Source organism: Argentina silus (genome assembly GCF_951799395.1).
Source record: "Argentina silus genome assembly, chromosome: 4".
Taxonomy (NCBI): domain Eukaryota; kingdom Metazoa; phylum Chordata; class Actinopteri; order Argentiniformes; family Argentinidae; genus Argentina; species Argentina silus.
In genome coordinates, this window is record NC_139658.1 from 16,308,803 (window position 1) to 16,334,427 (window position 25,625).

The window sequence follows — 25,625 nt, forward strand, 5'->3', positions numbered from 1 at the left end:
TTGTTTACTCAAACCTGTGTTTTGAGGATATGCTCCTAAAAAATGTATTAGAAAAAAATATTATTAGAAAATAAAAATAATTTTGAGCCCTGCTCAAGAATAATCTTGCTTTCTATAAAAGAAGTATCCCAAGCGAAAACACTTAAGTGTGAGTAATTAATATGCTTAAAATATATATGTTTTTCTATACTTACTTAAAGTACACTAAAGTTGTACTGACTTTGTACTTTTGTGTACTTACTCAAAGTATACTTGAATGTCATGTCCGTAAATGTGCACTTTAGTATACTTATAAAAGGTATACTTTATTGTCATGTTCTTAAATATGGATGGCAGTATACTGACAAAAACTATACATCGTCATATTGTAAGGTGTAGTGTAGAGACGAAGGAGTGATGGTAAAAGTCAAAACAGGTCACTTTACTGGCAATAATCCACAATATAGTACAAGGACACACTAAAGAAAATAATAAAGTCTAAGTCTTAACACCCTAACACTTGAGAGAGAAGACAAAAGATATAAACTGGAGATTGGCTAGGGTGGTGAGAGCACAAGGCAAATTCAAAGATATAACACAGAACAAAGCAAAACAGCTCTTATAAGGAGAGGTCCTTAATTAGGAATTAGACTAATTAAGGACCTCTCTCACTACACTGCCTATACAGTAGGTATACCAAGACCTGGTGCACGGCCATGGGTGATAGAGCTGATATAAATCATCATTCTATTATTATTATCATTATTATCTGCCAGTTTTTAAGTAATACTGTGGTTAGATAAGACTGTTTTACAAAATCCATTTGGATTCATGACTTTTTATTCATAGAAAATACACACACACACACACACAACAAAAGCAACACCATAACAAAAGACCCTGCATGTAGGAACTAGGATATGGTGTACAAGATTGAGAGAGCAAATAAAGGTAAACAAATAGGCTTTCACAACAGAATGTGGTGTTTTGCTTTTGTGTTCGCCTAATGCAGTTCAAATGTCCTAGAACTGGTTTGATTACTTAGTGCTGCCAGATGTCAGTGCTGTGAGTGAGACACACCCTCATGAAACATTCTAGGTCATGCTTTTGTCAACTCTATAACCTTTTCTTGACTCTGAGATGTACACACCATGCTAGCATTCCACGAAAAGACAATGAAGATAAGTGCTGCACTCTGGTGGCCAACTGGATACACTGCAAGATAGCACAGATCAAACTCAGTTGTGTTGGAATGTGACACACACTTTGAACTCAATTGGATAATTTAAACTATTTGTACAAAACTTGAGTTAAAATGCCCACCACAAAAACATACATGAGCACAACAGTAATTGTGTTTGCAAAACAGCTAGTAATTTCTCATTGTTCTCATTGCAAAATGCTAATGTTAAGCACCTTTTTGCAAAACAGTTAACACAACTCTCTACATAAGACATAAATCCTTTCCTTACAGTATATAGGTATTTCTCCCACTATAGTAAATCTCTACTCCATATATGTAAACTCTCATTGCTGTGAATAAAAAAAACTTGGCATGCAATAAAAAATAAGTTAATTATAAAGTAAGAGAGGTATCCATTAGAATAATTCATAGATGCTACCCAAATAAAGTAAACTTGGCAAGGCTCAATATATACATTTTGCTCCTTTTGTGAGTCTTCTGATGAGACATCTTTTTGGGGAAATCTTAAAAAAAACAAAAAACTTTAGATTGAAGATTGAGTATGTTTTTTCTATATATATTTTTTTATATATATATATATATGATGGATGAACAGTCCTTTAATTGAGGTCAGATACATCACATGATCACGATAACATGCGATGACGTAAATAAATCATGTACGTTGTTGTGTGCGTTCTACGTCACCTCCAGAGCGCGTTGTTGCAGAGTCACTGCGCTGATTCGTGTGTAAACAAGAGGTTGGAGAAAGAAAAGTCTGGAACAAGCCATTTACAATACCGCAGTTTCAAATAATCGTTGTTTGTAATGTGACTCAATTTGGTAATTGTAATGTAATGCGCGTGGACAGTGTTACACCATCTAAAAAGACTGTGGAGCGTATTTGTCGCGGAGACAATCGATGGTGAGACTCAGGCAGAGCTAACCTAGCTACTTACCTAGCCTTCATCCAGTTTGCTAGCTAGCTGTTTACCTCGATTAGCTTAGCTAAGAGCCCGTTTCTGCACACTCGAGGCCCGTTTGTCGCAGTGCGTTGTCCAAGCCATCTTCACTCTGGACTGCGGACAAGAGATCCTGAGCCGTGAGTATCCCCCTTTGCTGACTAGATGCCTGTATTAACCAAGTAGTGCAACTATAATCTAGTGTATCTAGCTAGCTAGTACATCTCCGTGTTGGTATGACTGAGTGATATATTGACCAGCTAGCTATCTTACCCTACAAGTCAGCTAACGTAGCTACCTAGCTTGCTATACCCTAGCCGGAGACGACAGACATGCAAAAGCCTGTAGCCGTCGACTTCGACTAGCTAGACCCAAGACAAGTGATTATGAAATCACTGCCAGGCGGCTGCTGGGTTTTTTTTTTCTTCGAAACTTGCCACGCTCCAACTCTAGTCACTGTCAAGCGCCCGCCGTCTTCAGCCAGTCAAGACAACAATGTTAAAGTGTCGAGTCGCTGAGAGACGACATATCAGCTTCTATATCGAGAAGCTAGCATCGTGACTGCCAATAGCCCTGGACCTAGCATAGATTACTTTTTCTTATGATGGATAGATGATTCACTTACTTCGACAAGTGCATTTGTTGTAAGTCGCTTTGGATAAAGGCGTCTGGTAAATGAGAAAAAGTGCGGACAGGACGGGACTGCCCCAGCACTTCAGAGTAACGCAGGGCAAACTAATCAAGACAAGGAAACACCTGCCCTGATTGAGCTCACCTTGATTAGTTTGTCCAGCGTTACTCTGAACTGCTGGGGGCAGTCGGGCAGACCAGACCTATCCAGACCGCACAACATGTTTGTTCTCAAACGATTAGCACAGATCAACTTCATACATGGCCAGACCTGGTTACTGTAGAGTGGAAACGTAAATATTGGGATTTATTCAAGTATCTGGAGTAAAACCTGATCAAAGTTCAACTGTTTTGGGTGACTCGAGAAGGCTGTCCAAATCAGTGTCAGTACTAAGCTACATCTTAACAGTCCCTCCTAAAGACCGCTTCACCCTCACTACTAACCCTAACCCTGAGACCTCTTCTCCCCTGTTACCCCCCTGTACAAGTTCTCTCCTGCTAATAAAATATATATTTAAAAAAAAAAAAAAACTAGCCTACTGGCCTACAACTGCCAATGGCCCCTGGTGTGAGCACTGATTATTTTGTCTTATGATGACTGTTGGCTTGATGATTCACTTACTTAAACAAATGTATTTGTTGTACGTCGCTTTGGATAAAGGCATCTGCTAAATGCCATGAATGTAAATGTACTAGTGGACATGGAGTTGGAGAATCCAGCTACAGTCCTTAGAAATATATAATTGTGATGACTACAGTTAACTATAGTGCATTTTTATTAGTAATTTGCTTCATAACTGCAATTGTCTTCTGCATATCTCTGTGACTGCAGATTAAAACCAGAGATTATAGCCGTCAATACGAAACTACACTTGCCGCAGTGCGCTAAAGAGCATGCAAGCTTGGCACTTAGTGTCTCAAATAAAACCAGTTTGGTTTTGCCTGATGAAAATGGGTGAGCACTGTTTAAAATACTTTTGCAACGCTGTCATGTCATTGGTGCACGTATGCGGCTAGCCACCAGTGCTGGCGTTGTGGGCGGGCCTCATGGGGCCTGGCCCACCCTATATTACTTCCTTGCCCGTCCAAAGAAAAATATATGGTTGAATGAAATTTTGGTTCTCTCCTGCCCACAGTCCCACGAACGTGTGGATCATAGGCACCAGAAGTGGGTGGGCCAGATGGAGGCTAGTTATTGTGTTTTCTATTATTGCTTCTTTGTGTTTGCTACATCACAGGTGTGAAATTGTCGTAAATGTTACCTGCTACACCAGTGTGTGCGTAAAACCGTAGACATTGAGCGGCTGCACTAGCAGCAACGTAAAATTAGGATTGGGGCGCACATAACAATGTGCCTCTCATTGGCGAAGCAGAACCGAAGCGGAGCTCCGCAGTTGCATTGGACATGGAGATGGTATTGGCTCCTCAACCTCAGAGAGGAGAGAGCGCATATTGGTCTGCTGGCCTATAGCAGATCAGCCACCCTTTACGTCTTTGTCACTTTGGTCATCTGAGGATGCGTTGTGCAACTTCAGGAGCGATGGCAGCATATGCACTTGTGTGTAATCTCTCCATTATGCTGGATCAATAGCCTAACGGCTGACTCTGGGTCAGTAGGCGAGAGCAACAAAGTTGTGTGTGTGTGTGTGTGTGTGTGTGTGTGTGTGTGTGTGTGTGTGTGTGTGTGTGTGTGTGTGTGGGCTGAGAGCAGAGTAGAGGCATTTACAGCAGAGAGATGAGCAAAATATTTAGCCTATTAAATGGCCAGGTAATCACGGCTCTGCCATTTCTAACAATCGGACCACTCAGTATGAGGCCCAATTGTACATGGCAGTTGTTATGTATTTTAATCAATTAATAGGTAGCCTATTCTTGCTATTCTGATGACAACAACAAAAATATGGCATTGAGTCATCCCTCATCCTTTCTGCAATTAGTTTTTAGATCAGGTTAAGTAGCCAGGGAACGATTAACAAAAAAATATTATTATTAGTCGCATGCATTGCTCTGGTGTGATTTTGGCCCATTCTTCCACACAAACAGTCTTCAAATCTTGAAGGTTCCGTGGGCCTCTTCTATGAATCTTGATCTTCAGTTCTTTCCATAGATTTTCAATGGGATTTAAGTCAGGTGATTGGCTGGGCCATTCTAGCAGCTTTATTTTCTTTCTTTGAAACCAATTGAGAGTTTCCTTGGCTGTGTGTTTGGGATCATTGTCTTGCTGAAATGTCCACCCTCGTTTCATCTTCATCATCCTGGTAGATGGCAGCAGATTTTGGTCAAGAATGTCTCGGTAAATCTGCCCATTCATCCTTCCTTCAATTATGTGAAGTTTGCCAGTACCATTTGCTGAAAAGCAGCCCCACACCATGATGTTCCCACCTCCAAACTTCACTGTTGGTATGGTGTTTTAGGGTGATGTGCAGTGCCATTTCTCCTCCAAACATGGTGTGTATTATGGCATCCAAACAGTTCAATTTTGCTCTCATCTGACCACACTATATTCTCCCAGTATTTCACTGGCTTTTCCAAATGTTGTGCAGCAAACTTTAAACGAGCTTCAACATGCTTTTTTTTCAGCAATGGAGTCTTGCGTGGTGAGCGTGCATACAGGCCATGGCGGTGGAGTGCATTACTTACTGTTTTCTTTGAGACAACAGTACCTGCTAATTCCAGGTCTTTTTGAAGCTCTCCACAAGTGGTCCTTGGCTCTTGGACAACTCTTCTGATTATTCTTTTCACTCCTCTGTCAGAAATCTTGTGAGGAGCACCTGATCGAGGCAAATTTATGGTGAAATGATTGTCTTTCCACTTCCGTATTATGGCCCCAACAGTGCTCACTGGAACATTCAGAAGCTTAGAAATGCGCCTGTAACCAATGCCATTGTTATGTCTTGCAACAATTAGGTTGCGAAGGTCTTGAGACAGCTCTTTGCTTTTACCCATCATGAGATGTGTCTTGTGTGGCACCTTGGCAATGACACCTTTTTGTAGGCCATCAGTTGGGACTGAACCAGCTGATATTAATTTGCACTGACAAGGGGCTGGATTGCTTTTTAATTACTGATAGATTTCAATTGTTGTCTTGGCTTTCCATGCCTTTTTGCACCTCCCTTTCTTCATGTGTTCAATACCTTTTCCCTGTGTCATTTCACATTTCACACAACTTAATTTCTGAACGTATTTTTTGTGGTTTCTTTGTATGTATGGATTACTTGGGTTGTTACCAACATCTGGTGAAAATGTCATGTCAATAGCACCTTTGGAAATATATGTACTGAGAAAAATGGTGACGTGTTCAATACTTATTTCACCCGCTGTATATATTATAAAATGTTTCCTGCTGTAAAGGTTTGTAGGCTACACTGCTCCACAACTGCACATGGATGAGGCAAAACTATTTCCCATGGAGGCGCTGTTAATAGCTAGAAAATGTGTATGTTATTTTTAATTTGTATATCTGGAAGGGTGAGATTAAAGGTGGTGCGTCCACAGATCCCACCCGTTATAAAGGCCAAGGCCTTTATATTTGACTGTTACATCTCAATAAAGTAGACTGTTGGCACCTCCCTGATGGATATCGCTTGTACAACTGACTCTGGCACAGACCCTGCTGGCCATACTGTAAAATGTCTTCTTAGTCATACACATGTACCCCGGAAATAAATATCAGGCACACAATCACTATACGTTTTCCAATTTCAATTATACCTGTGTTCTGGTACCTGTGCTGTCACGTTGTTGTAATTGCGTGTTGAGATCAATACTTTTCTATCAAACTTGCAGCTATTATGACCACTGCCTATATGTTCCCAACAACAGTCTAATTTCCCTGAAACTATAACCATAGTTTCCCAAATACTCATCATCTTAATGAAGCAGACACGTACAGGTGTATTTGGGGAACTATGGTAATAGTTTGAACAACAGGGAAATTAGACTGGTCGTATTTGTTGTTAGTTTTATGGTTTTAAGTTGTCTGTATGGATTCCAACACTTGATCACAACAATGTAACAGGTACATAGTTAGTAAGCGTTAAAGAATTGAAATTGGAAAATGTATCGAGTGATCTTGGACTTTTAATTCATCAGCCTGATGGGGCACACCCCGTTTAGTCTACTATTTGGTTGTTTTGCTCTGTTGACTGAGATTTGTTTAGTCTTGCAATCGCTTATTGTTGTTTTTCTCATGGAGCACAAGCTACCTGTGCATTTGGTTTGACAAGGAGTTGACTTTTAGACAAAAAAAAAAAGCTAAGATTTAAGGTAACAGCAGAAAGCAGGTTATGCAATCAAACTTCATGCCAGTGCTTTATTATGGTGATATAATCTACCAGAATACAGCAGCCATTACTACATAAACATGTAGATGCCATCTATCATAGTGCTCTTTGATTTATCACAGGTGATAGTTTTAGTTTAGGTATAGTTTTAATACCCATCATTGCATCCTTTATCAAAAGGTTGACTGGACCTCATTAAAGTCCCGTAGATCGCCTCATTACTCCCTTTTTTGTGTACAAATCCCGACTGCATAAGCTCCCAACTTACCTCACCTCTTTATCGAAGTATAAGAACATACACATTTTATATTTTAATTATTTATATATAAATGCTTTTGCTGATGTTTCTATTTTCTCTCTTTCTGTTAAAGGCAAAGGCACTCGATTCCTACAGCACTTTCATTGAAACATACATTCTCCCCCTTAAACTAAAATGAAATAATAATATAAAAATGAAGTAGGTATAGATCTAAAACAAATCTGAAATAAAAACAAACATCACTTAAAACTAAACTGCAGCAAAACTGAATTAGAAATGACATTTTAAAATAGTATAGAAGTAAAAACTAATGGAAAAGACAAAACGAATAACCCTGATTGGTACCATTACCCTAGGAAAACCTAGGAAAGCACATGCTCTATATTGATAGTCATTGACCTGTGTTTATTATGTTATTTTTCTTCAGCTGGGTGGCTGGTCACTGCACCCTCCTCCCACCATGGAGGCAGGAGGAAAAGACTGCGAAGAAGACACTCTGCAGACTGCCTTCAAAAAGCTCCGGGTAGATGCTGAGAGGTCAGTATTGTTTCATTTAAATTATGTCCTACTAATCTGTTTTGTTTCATCCAAGTTGAACAATTAAGATATCTTATGCTTGACCTGTGCTGTGTACTGTGGGAAACTCACCCCTCCCTTGAAACTGTGCAGCCTCTCTCAAGGTGCTGTACTGGTCAGTGTTTTGTGATGTGAGTGTGTTTGTTTCCCTAGCTTGCCTGCAGCAGTGAATGTCTGTGAGGCCCTGACTCCCAGGACTGTGAGCCGGGCATGCCCAGAGGGGAGTGGTGCAAAGCCTAAACTCAGCTGCCCTAAGGAGAACTGGCATGGGTAAGGGGCCCCTACTATCACCATCCACTGTATCTGTGTAACTACTCCTCTAATCTGTTCCTTGGTGTATGTAGAACTCATATGGTCACCATTGTGTTAAATCAAGTGTTGAGAGTGAATAATTATAATATTATTATAATATTAAAGGAAAATGTAAATATTTCAATACTATTTGGTAGCCACACAGACTGTATGGGAAAAAGATCCAATCAAAGTCAATATAGCTGCGAGCATTAAGGAAACGGGGTTCAAGCCATATACGCATCGTCATCAACGTTATCAAATTGCATCAAGGCGCAAGAGCAATAGGTAGGAAATGTAGAGGGAGTTGTTCTTCTGTAAGGGGTAATGGGTAAGGAAGGGGTTAACTGACACTGGTCATCAAAGGTTAGGGCAATTTTAATTACAAGTTTCATGTGAACTGAACAAAGTACAAACAAACAAAAACTGTTTTATTAGCCATGCAATCAATTCAAATGAATTGTTGGAATGTGGTCATTTTTGCACCCCCCCCCCCCCCCCCCCCATTGTTTCAGATCCACGCTTCTATGGAGTATAGAGCCAAAAGAATAAAAAATGCTTCACCGTCCCATAACTTATGCAAGGCACTGTAAATCAAAATTACAGCTGATGTTGGCTGATGGGGAGGGTAATCTTTTTCATTACAATGTGTGAGAGAATGAGAGAGATTTTCTTGTGTGCTGGTTCGCTCATCCCAAATAGGTTACAGATTATGGTAACCTCTTTGTACGCTGTCTGCAGTTTGTACTTTTTTATCTTATGAAGAGAACCAACCAGAACAATGCTGCTTTTCTTGGTGAGGCCTTGTCAATGAGGTCTTTGCTTGTGTTTAGGCACAAAGTATTTGGCTTAAGTGCTTTCCTTTCGGCTGGCTTGCTCCTAACATCATACCCCTCTTTGTTCTTCTAATTGCTTTTTCTGAGCTTTTAATTCCTCTTCTAGCACTTTCAGACGATTTTCCCTTTCAGTATCTCTGCCTGTTGAGACTCTCTCACTCTACTGAACTACCCCTAGGCTCTTTGTAATTCATAGAACCCCACTGTTCTTACGCTGTTGAAGCTAGGAACACCAAACCAACTTCATAATGTTCACAAAAGTCTTAATTAGGAAAGCTGAAGAAATCATGTTGATACTGTTCATATTGTACAACTCAACATGGGTTTCAATGGTTACCAAAAGTTAATTTATCTTACTTTAAGATATCTCAAAGATAGAACTATATTCATGACGCACACTGCCCTCTTTGCATTGTGAGTGCACTGTGTCCATATAGCCTACTGCTAAAATGTGCAGAATCAACTGAGAAGCATTATATCGCTATTCGTTCATTAATATGCAATTTCAGATTTTCTGCCGCCACACCGATATAAATAGTAGGGGAAACTGACACTTGTATTCTATGTTTGACATTTTAGCAAGCGTCCATGATGACATGATTTGTTCTAAATTAAGGTTTGTCCGAGGACATAATTTTGAATTTCTCCGACCAAATTCATAGGCTGCTCCTCCCTTAATTAATCCAGGCTGCCATTATTGTTGATTCAGAACAAAAATAAAATTAATTACAATAATATAAATTGGGCAAGAGCCCTTCCAACAAGCCCATCCATTAGAATTGCTCAACGATGCCCCTGGTGGTTGTATTGCAGAGGGGAAATATGGCAAATAAAATGTGTGGAAAAAGCCAGTTGACTGTCCACCATAAACCTTTTAAACACTGACCTACTGTATTTGCATTGTTTATTGTCCCTATCCTAGTTCTGTAAGGTATTTGCAGTCTTTGTTCTCTGTGTTTGTATGATATTTATTTACGTTATTTGGTTGTTTCTACAGTAGCTGCATGAGGAAGACGTCCAGAGGAGCAGTGAGGAGCCAGAGACGCAGGAGGTCTAAGTCCCCCATCCTCCACCCTCCCAAGTTCACTTACTGCAGCTCCAGGATGTCGCCCCCTCCTGGCCACCTGAAGCACAAAAGTCAGTCTGAGGCTGAGGCTGGCAACTCCTCCCTAGGGGTCCCTGCCAAGAAGGAAATGCTGTCTTGTGGACACTCCTCCCCTGTGTTTGGTGGTGCTGGGTACGAGCCCCAAACCGCTGCTGCCTCTCTGGAGGGCCCCACATCCACTCTGGAGGGAAGTCCCAGGCGCCTCCTGTCTGAGGACGAAAGTGGCTCAGAGGTAGCTCCCTGTTTGGGGCCAGACTCTGGGGCTGGGGTGAGTGATGCTGGAGCTGGCGCCTCTGACTTCCAGTCGCTGTCCAAACTCCATGAGAGCAGGGCACAGTGCCCCTGTACCCGGGATGAGGAGCAGTGTCGGTGCCCAGGCTGGCAGGGCGTGGAGGTCTACTCCTTCACCGGCCTCCGCAACGTCATCTCTGAGTGTGAGAGGAACCTGGCGAGGCCTGAGGAAGCATCCCAAACCCTCCAGAGAACTCAGACCACCACCAGCCCCACCTCCACATCGTCATCAGCAGGTTCCCCACGATCCTGTTCCGAACAGGCCCGGGCCTACGTTGATGACATCACAATAGAGGACCTTTCTGGCTACATGGAGTACTATCTTTATATTCCCAAGAAAATGTCTCATATGGCAGAAATGATGTATACTTAGATAATTAAGTGAATTAATAATAATGTTTTGGGGGGGGGATTGGGGGGCCAAAAGAATGGTTGGCATGAAGTTGTAATTCAAATATACGTTTTTACTGTTTACTTTGCAGAAACTATCCATTATTTTTTCTTCAATGTCCTGTACTAGAGCTAAAAGACATACATTGAAATCTTCTCATTACTTTTGACTTATTCTTTTCCCTGTTTGTTATAGATGATTGTTCATATTTCTGGTTTACAAATGAAGTTGCCAAAGCTCTATTGCAGAACGTGCAGGTGAGATTTGTTGCTATATGCAACCTTGTAATGCCAAGTGTGATGATGTTTTTAATGGCCATGGAGGTCTGTTTTCATTTCACTCAATAAAACCTTTTTGTTGAGAAATCGTGTTCTTCTTTCGTGTCTCTCTTTGAATTATGAAGCCACGTGGACCCCAGGAAGTAACTGATGCAATTGGGAGCTCATTTCTAATTGACATGACATGGATCCTGTTCTCGACGCATTCATCACACCTGTATCTTGAAACACAATGAACATCCTTTTGATACCGTTTATCGTATTGCTAGAAGCAAGATCTATGTACAGTTAGCCGTTACCAGCTACTGTACTTACATCTATGTAATACCAGAGATTATCTGAGGCTTTGGTCATACTGCTATGAGATCAGCTGTATGTTTGAACATATGACTGAGTTCTGGGCTGGTAGTTATCAAGCCTCAGAATAGGAAACAGCTCATAAATGCTTGAAAATTCAGACACTGACACACATTTGAGACTACAAGCGGAATAACTCCAACATTAATTGATTACAGAACCACACACCATCTGAAAATTTTATCTTTTTTTCTAGTTTACCACAAAACGGGCCCACATTACATAAGTACGCAGAGTGAGGTCGGTAGATGTCCATTTGTAGACGTTAGTGTAACAGTGTAATCATTGAATTAGATCAATACCGTGCAAAAAATAATGCACTGGTTGTGTTTTGTCAGGATTTAAGAATCATTAGAATAACATTTTGTATTTTAAAGAGCTTACATATATTTTAACATTAACGGACATAATTAACTGTACATAGATCTTGCTTCTAGCAATACGATAATCGGTATCAAAAGGATGTTCATTGTGTTTCAAGATACAGGTGTGATGAATGTGTCTGTTCTTTGCAGGCTGTGTTTGCTGCGCCGGCTTCTATTCACATGTAATAGCGCATTGATCATGCAAATAATTGTGATAGTCTATCTGTCTATTTTGGGAAGAAAAGTATCCATTAATCTTTTGTCCAAAAGGAGCTTTCTGGTTATTTGAAGTGGCCCCTCAGTTGCTAGAGCATGAGACTCTCAGGGTTGTGGGTTCCAGCCCCACATTGGACGATCCTTTTCTCCAAGCGAAACTGGGTAACTCTGCAAACTGCCGTTGCAAACACCTCTTGTGAGGTTCCAACTCACCATTTGGCTGTGTATTGTCTCTCTGAAGGGAAGGAAGTCTTGGACTCTGATGGGAAAGGCTGCCATGTCTCTTGTTTGAGCTCCACATTGTGCAATGCTTTTCTCCAAGTGGAACTGGCTAACTCTGCAAACTGCCGTCAACCTCAAATTCACCTAGAAAATGCTGTTAACCTTCACTCATTGCAAACGCCTGACCAACATCCAACTGGTGACAGGCCATCCATCCCTGACTTAAGTACTTTCAGGTGAATGTACGGAAAAGGACTGATTCAATAAGCAGTGGAACCTGAATTTGTTGGACTGGAAATATCGAAGCTGTAGCTCACTGTCTCTCTGAGGTCTTGGACTCTTTTCAACTGGACTCTGTGGTGCTGTAATGAGACAGACTGCATTGTCACTGGAGATTGCCATGAGATTCTAGGAATAAGAAGCCATTCTCCCCAGTCTCCTGCATAACAGGCGGGGATACTCACCAGGAAAAATAATACTGTGGCTTATCGAAGGGCTTCTTTCAGGTTACCTTGACTTCATAGGTGAGCTCACTGGATCACCTTGCCACGGTCAAGGGTTCCATGGTGTAATGCTTAGAGTTCAAATCTCAGTGGAACCTGTAGAGATATATTGTTTCTTTTAAAACACAGTATCTGTGCAAGTCCAAAAGTGGTTTGCCTCATTGGAGGGTTTCTCATTCCCTTGACTTCATAGCCATCGCCCAGGATCAACTTCTTCCAGTGAAGGGTTCTTTTGTGTAATGGACTTTGAATCCAGTGATCTGAGTTCATTGTTGGTGGAACCATGGGCCAGTTTCTTAAAAAGACGTGGACGTGGAGCTTCAACGTGATAGAGACACTTTTTTTTGTGCTGTCAAGCAATAGCACTTGCCATGGATGTTGTGCAGATAAGCGATATCCTTCTTCAGGCCATGAGATGCTAGAAATAAGAAACCATTCTCCCCATCGGTGAATCGAACCCTGGTCTCCCGTTCCCGTGCGGGAGTCGTGAAAGGGTAAGCTTAAAATTCTAACTCTTCCATTCATTCTCTATGATAACTTTTCCAATGCATTCTCTATTGGCACTATAGTGTAATATATTTTGGGCCACTGGTTGGTTTTGTGGCACAAACCACTTTCCATACAAGAGGGGAGGGGGAGAGAAATCACCTCCGAACTTCAGCAAGCAGACAGCTACTGTACATCTTCACAATTTCCTTTCATTCAACACGTTTTTTTCTTCGTTTGGTAAAAAGGTAAGTCACTTTTACAAATATGTATCTGATGCTGTATGTGTAATCATCTAAGTAGATACTACACCCACACAGGGTAGTACAGTGTGTAGTGAAGTACAGTACACTGCAAAATTATAAAGTAGATGCTACATATCGCGTACACAGCCATGTTCTACTCATTATCGGACAATATTCAATGTTGATTTACCAAGCTACTGTACGGTGCAGTGTCTCGATTTGGAAAATAGACAGTGGGGGAGCAACAGTTCAACAGTTGTTAATAACAGTGTGTGATTGATTTTGCGAACTGTGGCTAGGTCTTGCGAGTTATTCATGAAGTACCTGCTAGTGTTTTAGATACTACTGCAATGATAGTCTACACAGTTCTGTATAATGATAGCCTGGCCCTACTGCACAGTACTGTACATCATAATGTGTGACAGCTATACATTTACATTCCAGTAGGCATTTTTGCCAATAATATGACTGCTGCCTAGCAGTGCCCACAATGCTGTCATTCAATAAACCCCCCAAAATTTCTATAATAGGACAGTTCAAGTGTAAATGCATAGTTTATTTATACAATTTACAATGTATTTATACTCTTTGTACAGTACATGTGTATCTGTTTTATTACTTTAATACATTTAGGATTGAGTGAGTGGTGAAGCCTGTTCTCCAATGTAAGTAAATTAGTTTAATCTTGTTTAAAGTCAGTGTGCTGTTGGTAGCTTGTGTATTTGGCTGTGGCTATTCTTCCTTAATAGAACAAGACACAGGTCAGGCAAACATGCCCGGAGGCTGCCACATCAGGCATAAGAGAGCTGTCAATGTTTAATATTGATTCTAGGCTTTGTATTTGCCTTTGTAGTTTGCTATTGGTGTCTGTCAAGCATGAGGACCAAAGAGGTGTCAATGAAAGACAAGGAAATCATTATTAGGCTGAAAAATCTGAAACATAGCCAAAATCAGTAGTTATCCTCAAAAAGGATGGTCAGGGTACAATTTGCTAAAAAGTACCTAATAAAGCCTGCAGAGGTCTGGAAAACATAATTTTGGACAGGTAAGACAACTATTATCATGTACCAGAGTGATTGCAAGAAGAAAGTTTGGAACATCATTACGAAGAAAAAAAACTGGTGAGCTCAGCAATCGTAAACAGGCAGATAGGCCAAGGAATACTTCTACAGCAACCAAAGATTGGCATAATTACAAAAAAAACCCACAACAACTGTCCCACAGATCAGGGACACTCTCCAGGAGGTAGGCGTGAATGTGTCAGACTACCAGCCGCAGAATATTTCACCAGCCGAACAACACAAAGGTCTGGAAAACTGAATTGTTGACAGGCAAGACTAACTATTATCATGTACCAGAGTGTTTGCAAGAAGAAAGTTTGGAGAAAAAACAGAACGTTTTTGACTGGTCAAGGCAATCTTCAGATTGAAATCCAATTGAACATGCATTTCATTTCCTGATGATAAGATAAAAACACCTGAAAACAAACTAACTGAAGATGGCTGAAGCACAGGTCTGGCAGAGCATCACCAGAGAAGATACCCAGCAGACTTCAGGCAGTTATTGCATGCAAAGGATTGTCGACCAAATACTAAACCTGACTGCTTAATTTGGACATTATATGAATCTATTACCTTTGTTGCCCTGAAATAGGGGCACTATGTATAAAAAGTGTTGGCGTTTCTAAATGGCGAAACCAATATGTACACAAATACCATCAAATAAAACCTGAGAATATCTACTTTAACCTCAGTTGTTAGATTTTTTTTAAACTAAGGTTTTCACTCTGACTCCTCTGTTCTGTTAGACCTAGGGTCAGTTTCCCGAAAGCGTAAGTAGCACTTATTTATATGGACGAATATGTTTATGTGAATGAACAAAATGTGTGAATTGAATAACTTTGCTGGTCTAGAGGAGGAGCAGGCCTGTTAGCGGGTGGTAGTGCGGTGGACCCAAGTGCGGAGAGATACTCAGACGACAGCGTAAAGTATTTCTCAAACGGGGGTTTTAATCATAAAACTGGGGAATGGTATACAAACAAACACTGGGACCAAAGGGTAAAACAAGGGTGGAGAAAACAAGCTCCATAAACCAAGGTACACACTTAATAAGTGGAATAACTAGGACAACGGGGTAACAACTGGAAATAGCGGAACAGACGGGGAGAATCTCTGACAAAGACACGGGGAACAACACAGGCTAGATATAACGAACAGGGGACAGAACACACAGGTGTAACAATTCAGGGTAGATTGGGAGGCCACTGGCCCGTATCGCCAGAGGAGGGCGCCAGAGTCACCAGACAGCAACCTCAGGCGTGACACAGGCCTGGATTGTCCAAAGAGAAAAATAACTTAGTAGCTCTTTCTAAGTCTCACTATGCATACCTAAGCAGTTTTTCCCCTCTCCATTTAACTCAGTTTGTTGTGGCAGCCTGATCAACACAGTGTGGAATCACTCCCCCATACCTGAAGGAACTAAGACAACCTCAAACCTCATCCCAATGCTCAATGGGTGATTGTGTCTTCTGCTCTGCCGCCCCTCGCCTCTGGAATGAGCTTCCAGAGGGCCTCAAAACAGTTTATACGCTCTCCTCCTTCAAATCAGGCCTCTTTTGACAGGCCTTCCTGTCGTTTTTGTTGTTTTGAGTGGATTGTTTGTTTCTCTGTTTTTTATGCATTGAGAATGTACAAATGAAAAGCGCTTTACAAATGAAATGTTTTATTATGATGATGATAAAGATTATTATTATTATTATTATTATTATTATTATTATTATTATTATTATTATTATTATTATTATTATTCTAACATGTAATTTATTACATATTCAACTGAGAGACCCTACATAGACAAGGGTATTCGTTCTGAAATAGTTAAATATAATTTTTGGATAATGGACTAAATCTAACTTTTTAAGTTGTTGAAGACATTTTTGCATTTGAGCTCATAGCAGCATATTCATGTGGCCACTGTGAATGTACGTTCCGTAAGTTTCTATTGCTCATGGGGGGTTACAGGAAGCCACATATTTCTGAGAAATGAATCATCACCGAAGACCCCCAGAGAACAGACCACATTAAGCGACACCCTAGTTGACGAGCTGAACGACAGGTTTGGTGATGAGTCATGATTGCAATTTTGGTCAAAGCTTCAGATGAAGGGCCACATTTCTCAGGAATTGTAACTTATGTGAACACATTTGTTGGTCTTAGAAATACCAAAGCACACCAGTCATCACCAAATTAAATGGACAGAATTTCAAAAGCATGTACATTGCCTTTAGGTTTTATTTTACAATATAAATTATAAATGTATACATCTATAAACATACTTTATATTATTTTAGTTTTATAGACACCTTTCCCACTGGGCAAACAGGGCACATTTGACTCCTCTATATTGCTATGTTTGCAAAGAGTATATTTTGCTAAGCAATTCCCTGAGCAACCATCTGAGAAAGTTTCTAAGGCTCATTTAGGTCATATACAGCTAACTTGGCTGTGAATCATAATAAAAGGGCAAAGAACTTCAATAAAGTTACAAGAACTAAATTCACAAGTAACCAAATCATCAATTTAATCTGCAAACCTTACTTTATATGCAAAATGTTCTATTGCATGTGTAGGTTGTTGACTGTAGTTTCATGTTTTGCAGAGTCAGGACTGCAGAGTCTCAATTTCATTTGATTTCAGAAAGACTGCTAGACACTATGTAAAGGTTAATGCTTAATGGTGAACTATGTGGTCCCTCATCTAAAAGATGTCTCACCGTGGTGTTATTTTCACTTTTGAGTCATTGCAATTCATGTGTACCATAAATAACGGCTCACAGGTCCGGTCATACCCAAAGACAGTTTTAGACCAGTTTAAACAATTAGAAAAGCCCCAGACAATACCATGAGCACCAAATGTTTGAGAGCTATTCAATGAAGAAAGCCGTTTGTGTCCAAACTGGCACATACACAATGTGAAAAGGCTTGATAGAGCATTCATAAAGTCTTCATAAACTCTGCAGCAGTCTGTGAGCCATAACAGCTCACTCTGTCTAAACATATATGGGTCACAAGTAGAATGTGTGTGAACAGTCTGCCCAAAAAAAAGATCGGAATTGGGATTTTAGGTTCGCTGATCAGTTAACGTTTTTTAATAAAAATGTGTTAAAGTGTTCATCAGTTTACATAATCTTAATTGACTTAATTGGACCTTTATGAAATTACATTAATAAAGATGATATTATTGTTCAACAATACAATGCAATAATTTCGATGAACCCATGACCTTCAGGAGAATATATACGTACATATATACAAGAATATATAACTGCTGGAAGCGTTACCACTAAACCACAACCTCACCACCTCTCAGACACACTTTACAGCATCCAAAACATGATCTACAAGAACCATCAAAATATACATTCGATGGTAAGAATTCATTTTTGAGGGATTGGTTATTCACATTTATTTGAAAAAAAGGCTCAAGATGTAGGGTAACGTTATTAATCAGTCAGATTTTCGGGTGGTCTTTTCGATCCAGTCAATGTATTTCTTAGATAGGAATGTGTAGACTCCAGGATGATTCTTAGACCCACATACTCCTCCGAATGATGTGACTCCTTTAAATACATCTCCACACAGCAGTGGCCCACCAGAATCTCCCTGGAACAGATATCAAGCATGTGACAATTGCTCTCCACTGAAGCACACACAGTAGTGGCAGTTAATAGACTCCCTGCATACAACATCACACAGGCCAAAAGTGGTGCAGCTGGTCAGAGTGTTGACACAACAGACAGACAGACAGACAGACAGACAGACAGACAGACAGACAGACAGACAGACAGACAGACAGACAGACACACACACACACACACACACACACACACACACACACACACACACACACACACACACAGTTGCAATAGTGCTTGGTTACCTGACAGGAATCTGCTGTGTTACTGCCCACAGAACCGGCACACAGCATACTGTGAGTGATGATTGGTGTGAAGTTGTAGAAATCTGGCGAGTTACACGTCACCCTGTCGATAACGGTGACGTTGGCAGATCTCAGAACATTGGACATTGGCACAGATTTGCCGTTTTTTGTTGCTCCCCATCCTGCCACCACACACTTTGTACCACCCGGGAGGTCCGCCACAGGGGGGGGCAAAGGCAGAGATCTCACTGATTTAGTCTTCTTCACTGGCTTATCCAGCTGGACAAAAGAAGAGAGGACCTATTTTACACAACAGCACTCTCTCCAAAAGGACTATGCAACTTTATCAACAATTCTGAAGAACTGTTTTACCCTGTGGAGGAACATTGTCCCCGATTTTATAATTTCACAGAATGTCAATACCAGCAGTGACCACCATCCTTTCCTCTGATATTAGCAACTATTACGAATTCAGTGATTAGCCTCACCTTCAAAAGCATGATGTCATTGACTTTGTCAGTGGGATCATAACAAGGATGAGGAGTACAAGCCGTAACCTTACGGATTTGCCTGGTGTCTTTCTCCTCCGCTTTGATGGAATGCACCCCCAGCAACACCGTCTTGATGCTTAAAAACATTGAAAAGCTTGATTAGACCTGGCCACCACAGGATTTCATTGTTGTTCTATTTACACTCACCGGCCACTTTAGGTACACCTGTTCAACTGCTCGTTACCGCAAATATCTAATGGTGTGGGGGATATTTTCTTGGCACACTTTTGGCCCCTTGGTACCAATTGAGCATCGTTTAAACGCCACAGCCTACCTGAGTATTGTTGCTGACCATGTCCATCCCTTTATGACCACAGTGTACCCATCTTCTGATGGCTACTTCCAGCAGGATAACGCACCATGTCACAAAGCTCACATCATCTCAAACTGGTTTCTTGAACATGACAATGAGTTCACTGTCCTTTATCAATTACATATTATAATGTATGAGTGTTGATCTAATACTAGTAGGTGACATTATATAATTATTTTGTGTTAAAGGAACAGTAAATAGTGCTATGGTCACTTCCGTGCTGTATTGTTACACTAAGGGACTTAAGGTGAGATTTGCTACATTTCAGACTTGACTTACTCAGAGCAGTGTGCTGCAGTCAGGACCCATTTGCTTTTGATCAGGACCCCGCCACAAACAGACTTTCCCTTTCTGTTCTTCAGTAGGGCCATGAAGGGTAAGGAGTGAGCCGCCACCTCCTTTCCTCCAATTATCTCTGCACAATCACCTGAAGGATGGACACAACAGCATTGACCAATTGGATAAAACAATGACCTCTGACAATGGTGCACACCTTAATAGGCACATACATGAATTAAACATAGTGGTGCAGTGAAACACTACATTTGACACCATACACTCATACACAAACATACCTGAGTGTGGATACATGAAGAAAATTGTGTAAACCAAAACACAGGCTATGCAGGAGTGGATCATGGTCCTTTCGCATTGAGGTAATTTCGAAACACGTTGTGCTGCACAATGTTTGATGTGATGCTTTGATCCTCCCTCTCTCTCTGATCTCTCTATTTATGCTTTTCTCATAGGATGTGGTATATGTCTAAGTTCACCACAAGTTGGAAACCTTTGTCTATCAGCAACACCCACACACTCACTGACATTGCAAGTGGAAAGAAGTGTGTCTCAGCAATTTAACATCAATACCGAGTTGTATATAGATCGGTATGATCTCTTTCTGAAAGCTTTTTTGGTTTCTGGTTTCACTCCATGTAAATATGGGGGAATTGGCTAAAGTGGCCACATCCATGTCATTTGGTGTGACTGGGGTAGAGTGGGTCCCAGCCTGGAGTATCAATAATGGATGAGGCAAACAATTTGCTCTTGTGTGTGTGTGTGTCTGGAGAGTTTATTGAAAAACAGTTACTGCGTTCAGTATTTTCCTGGCAAACAAGTTGATTGGAACCAGGAGCTTTCTGCCCCCAAACATTTGTTCAAGTTCAAGTGTATTTGTCATTACATCATATACAAATACACATTGCAACAAAATGCTTAAGGCAGAGCAGCTCTACAACATCAGTCAACATCAACAATACAGTATAATAAGTAAACATAAATATAAACAATAAAGGTAGTAACACTACCTTAACCCACTTACATTATTTAAAAACAGACCAAGCATTTACAGTAATAATTAAGAAAACATAAAAACAAACAAGAATGTGAGAAGACGGGGGCCAAGGCAGCCTCGATGGCAACCGTGCGAAGACTCTGGAGGTCAGTGGGGAATGTGACTGCAGCTGAGCCAGGTGGGATTAAGTCGGTGCCTTGGCAGTTGTTGCAAATTATTTGCTTCTCAGTTGAATTCCTGTTGAGTTGAGTTCCCTGCAGATGACAAGCATACCCATGACATGATCCAGCTACCAGCTTCTATACCACCATGCTTGAAATTACGAATGGTGATGATGGGACGATGAGTGTGCTGGATTTACATGGGACTTAATGCTTTGTAGTTTGAAATCAAACAAATATACAAGGCTAAAGTAAAGATTGTCAGCTTTTATTTGATGGTATTTGTGTACATATTGGTTTCACCATTCAGAAATTACAACACTTTGTATGCATAATCCCCCTATTTTAGGGTACCCAAAAGTAATGGGACAATTGGCTTGACAATCATTTGTGTAGTGTTATGACCACTCATGAGTAACACCACAAAAAGGGGGAGACCACACAGTAAAAATGAAGGATTAACCAAAATGTATTCAAAAATGAAAACTAAGGAACATAATTATAATTACATGAGGTGTAGAAATCAGTACATCAGAGTGGATGTGGAGTGTTGCATGTGGAATAAGTGTATCTGTGAGGGTATTTGTATTGAAAGCAAAAATGGAATCAACCAAACAAAAAGGGCGCCCTGCCCGGAGGAAAAACTGAAGAGACTAAGCCACAGGCCTTGGCCCTCTTAAGGCCTTCACGCAGCTGCAGGTCATGGGCTTGTTACAGCCATACCTGTCTTAATAGAACAAGACACAGGTCAGGCAAACATGCCTGGAGGCTGCCACATCAGGCATAAGAGAGCTGTCAATGTTTAGTATTTATTCTTGGGTTAGTATTTGCCTTTGTAGTTTGCTATTGGTGTCTGTCAAGCATGAGGACCAAAGAGGTGTCAATGAAAGTCAAGGAAATCATTATTAGGCTGAAAAATCTGAAACATAGCCAAAACCTTAAGCTTGCCAAAATCAACAGTTTGGAACATCATTACGAAGAAAAAAAACTGGTGAGCTCAGCAATCGCAAACAGGCAGATAGGCCAAGGAATACTTCTACAGTGGATGACCAAAGATTAGCATAATTACGAAAAAACCCACAACAACTGTCCCACAGATCAGGAACACTCTCCAGGAGGTAGGCGTGAATGTGTCAGACTACCAGCCGCAGAATATTTCACCAGCCGAACAACACAAAGGTCTGGAAAACTGAATTGTTGACAGGCAAGACTAACTATTATCATGTACCAGAGTGCTTGCAAGAAGAAAGTTTGGAGAAAAAACTGAACATTTTTGACTGGTCAAGGCAATCTTCAGATTGAAATCCAATTGAACATGCATTCCATTTCCCGATGATAAGATTTTAGGTAAAAACACCTGAAAACAAACAGTAACTGAAGATGGCTGAAGCACAGGTCTGGCAGAGCATCACCAGAGAAGATACCCAGCAGACTTCAGGCAGTTATTGCATGCAAAGGATTGTCGACCAAATACTAAACATGACTGCTTAATTTGGACATTATATGAATCTGTACCATTACCTTTGGTGCCCTGAAATAGGGGCACTATGTATAAAAAGTGTTGGCGTTTCTAAATGGTGAAACCAATATGTACACAAATACCATCAAATAAAACCTGAGAATATCTACTTTAACTTGTGTTTTTGTTAGATTTTTTAAATTAAGGGTTAGGGTTAGGGTTACTTTGCTGGTCTAGGGGAGGAGCAGGCCTGGATTGTCCAAAGAGAAAAATAACTTGGTAACTTGGTAGCTCTTTCTACGTCTCACTATACGCATACCTGAGCAGTTTTGTTCCTCTCCATTTAACTCAGTTTGTTGTGGCAGCCTGATCAACACAGTGTGGAATCACTCCCCCATACCTGAAGGAACTAAGACAACCTCAAACCTCAACCCAATGCTCAATGGGTGATTGTGCCTTCTGCTCTGCCGCCCCTCGCCTCTGGAATGAGCTTCCAGAGGGCCGCAAGACAGCTCATATACTTTCCTCCTTCAAATCAGGCCATGATGATGATGATTTTTATTATTATTATTATTATTATTATTATTATTATAACATGTAACTTATTACATATTCAACTGAGAGACCCTACATAAACAAGGGTATTCATTCTGAAATTGTTAAATATTATTTTGGGATAATGGACTAAATCTAACTTTTTAAGTTATTGAAGACATTTTTGCATTTGAGCTCATAGCAGCATATTCATATGGCCACTGTGAATGTGCTTTCCGTTAGCTTCTATTTCTCATGGGGGATTACAGGAAGCCACATATTTCTGAGAAATGAATCATCACCGAAGACCCCCAGAGAACAGACCACATTAAGCGACACCCTAGTTGACGAGCTGAACGACAGGTTTGGTGATGAGTCATGATTGCAATTTTGGTCAAAGCTTCAGATGAAGGGCCACATTTCTCAGGAATTGTAACTTATGTGAACACATTTGTTGGTCTTAGAAATACCAAAGCACACCAGTCATCACCAAATGAAATGGACAGAACTTCTAAAGCATGTACATTGCCTTTAGGTTTTATTTTACAATATAAATTATAAATGATCTATAAACATACTTTATATTATTTTAGTTTTATAGACACCTTACCGACTGGGCAAACAGGGCACATTTGACTCCTCTATAATGCTATGTTTGCAAAGAGTATATTTTGCTCAGCAATTCCCTGAGCAACCATCTGAGAAAGTTTCTAAGGCTCATTTAGGTCATATACAGCTAACTTGGCTGTGAATCATAATAAAAGGGCAAAGAACTTCAATAAAGTTACAAGAACTAAATTCACAAGTCACCATATCATCAATTTAATCTGCAAACCTTACTTTACATGCAAAACATTCTATTACATGTGTAGATTGTTAGTGAAGCTGATGTTTTCTTCTTTTTCTCAGGGTACTGTATCAATTTCATTTGATTTCAGAAAGACTGCTAGACACTATGTAAAGGTTAATGCTTAGTGGTGAACGATGTGGTCCCTCATCTTAAAGATGTCTCACTGTTGTGTTACTTATTTGAGTCATTGCAATTCATGTGTACCATAAATAACGGCTCACAGGTCTGGTCATACCCAAAGACACCTCGTTTAAACAATTAGAAAAGCCCCAGACAATTCCATGAGCACCACATTTTTGAGAGCTATTCAATGAAGAAAGACGTTTGTGTCCAAACCAGCACATACAAGGTGTGAAGGCTTGATAGAGCATTCATAAAGTCTTCATAAACTCTGCAACAGTCTGTGTGCCATAACAGCTCACTCTGTCTAAACATATATTGGTCACAAGTAGTACATGTGTGAACAGTCTGCCCCCCCCCAAAAAAGATAAAAGATCGGAATTGGGTTTTTAGGTTTGCTGAGCAGTTAAAGTTTTTAATAAAAATGTGTATGACAAGTGTTAATCATTTTACATAATCTTAACTGACTTTGATTCACTGAGGACCTTAATGAAATTATATTAATAAAGATGATATTATTGTTCAACAATACAATGCAATAATGTTATAAAACGGTTTCAGAGACATATGTGATCTGCTAAAACTGTGTTCCAAGCCATGCATTAATCTCTGACAACCGCACAGCTTGAAAGGGGTCCCGGGCGGTTAAGGGTTATATACATGCGCCAACCTTTTCACTTAAAAAAATAAAAATAAAATGGCCAACAGGACAGAGTAGGCAAGAGCTGGGCTTCAACCCATGACCTTCAGGAGAATATATATAAGTATATATACAAGAATATACACTTTATTAGGTACACCTGTTCAACTGCTCGTTAACGCAAATATCTAATCAGCCAATCACATGGCAGCAACTCAATGCATTTAGGCATGTAGACATGGTCAAGGCGACCTGCTGAAGTTCAAACCGAGCATCAGAATGGGGAAGAAAGGTGATTTAAGTGACTTTGAACGTGGCATGGTTGTTGGTGCCAGAAGGGCTGGTCTGAGTATTTCAGAAACTGCTGATCTACTGGGATTTTCACGCACAACCATCTCTAGGGTTTACAGAGAATTGTCAGAAAAAGTTGTCAGAGAAAATATCCAGTGAGCGGCAGTTCTCTGGGCGAAAATGCCTTGTTGATGCCAAAGGTCAGAGGAGAATGGCCAGACTGGTTCGAGATGATAGAAAGGCAACAGTAACTCAAATTACCACTCGTTACAACCAAGGTATGCAGAATCTCTGAACGTACAACACGTCGAACCTTGAAGCAGATGGGCTACAGCAGCAGAAGACCACACCGGGTGCCACTCCTGTCAGCTAAGAACAGGAAACTGAGGCTACAATTCGCACGGGCTCACCAAAATTGGACAATAGAAGATTGGAAAAACGTTGCCTGGTCTGATGAGTCCCAATTTCTGCTGCAACATTCAGATGGTAGGGTCAGAATTTGATTGAGAGCTGTTGAGAGGCCGAGTCTCTGTGATATTAGACATAAACAATCTTGTATGGCTCTGTCCTTGAGTCTGTTGGTGCTCTTTCTCTTTCCAGTGGCTGATAAAATCGCTTACCTACTGGGCCTGAACTCAGCCGACATGCTTAAAGCTCTGTGCTACCCCAAAGTGAAGGTTGGCAATGAGTATGTGACCAAGGGACAGACAGTAGCTCAGGTAGGGCATTCATTTTTTCATACAGTACATGTTTTATTGTCTCATAATCAGTCTTTAAATTCATAACATACTTCTTTTTTTTTTGCCATATTGTGAGCAATCTTTGATTTGTTTTATAGTGCTTGAGTGTCCCCCTGTGGTTCAACAATGATAAGAAATCTAAAAACACAAATACCCAAATCATAAAACACCAATATCAAATAAAATCGAACAGAAACTACAACACTGAAAAAGAGAGACAAACAAACAAACATATGCTTTTTATAGGTGAATAATTCTGTGATGGCTCTGGCTAAGTCCA

General features: G+C 40.4%; 2 protein-coding genes across 3 annotated transcripts in view; one reads left to right on the forward strand and one right to left on the reverse strand.

Moving 5' to 3' along the window:
- Positions 1 to 11,139, forward strand: part of oser1 (oxidative stress responsive serine-rich 1) — a 31,041-nt gene extending 19,902 nt beyond the window's left edge. Inside the window, exons 1-4 of one of the 2 annotated variants that reach the window (XM_083668875.1) lie at positions 1,893 to 2,264; positions 7,724 to 7,833; positions 8,026 to 8,142; positions 9,997 to 11,139. In XM_083668875.1, coding sequence (XP_083525001.1) covers positions 7,757 to 7,833; positions 8,026 to 8,142; positions 9,997 to 10,768 — 966 coding nt within the window. In that variant the 5' untranslated portion in view covers positions 1,893 to 2,264; positions 7,724 to 7,756 and the 3' untranslated portion in view covers positions 10,769 to 11,139. Of the gene's footprint in view, positions 1 to 1,892; positions 2,265 to 7,723; positions 7,834 to 8,025; positions 8,143 to 9,996 lie in introns of those variants that run through there. The other variant, XM_083668874.1, reaches the window with a different exon arrangement.
- A 6,349-nt stretch (positions 11,140 to 17,488) lies between these two features.
- Positions 17,489 to 19,946, reverse strand: LOC310804211 (granzyme A-like). The gene is made up of 5 exons (XM_083669332.1): positions 19,835 to 19,946; positions 19,539 to 19,686; positions 18,884 to 19,022; positions 18,396 to 18,674; positions 17,489 to 18,118 (listed from the first exon to the last, which is right to left on the reverse strand). Exons 1-5 carry the CDS (start codon positions 19,896 to 19,898, stop codon positions 17,963 to 17,965), a joined length of 786 nt encoding a protein of 261 aa, XP_083525458.1. The 5' UTR covers positions 19,899 to 19,946; the 3' UTR covers positions 17,489 to 17,962.
- Positions 19,947 to 25,625: the final 5,679 nt, after the last annotated feature.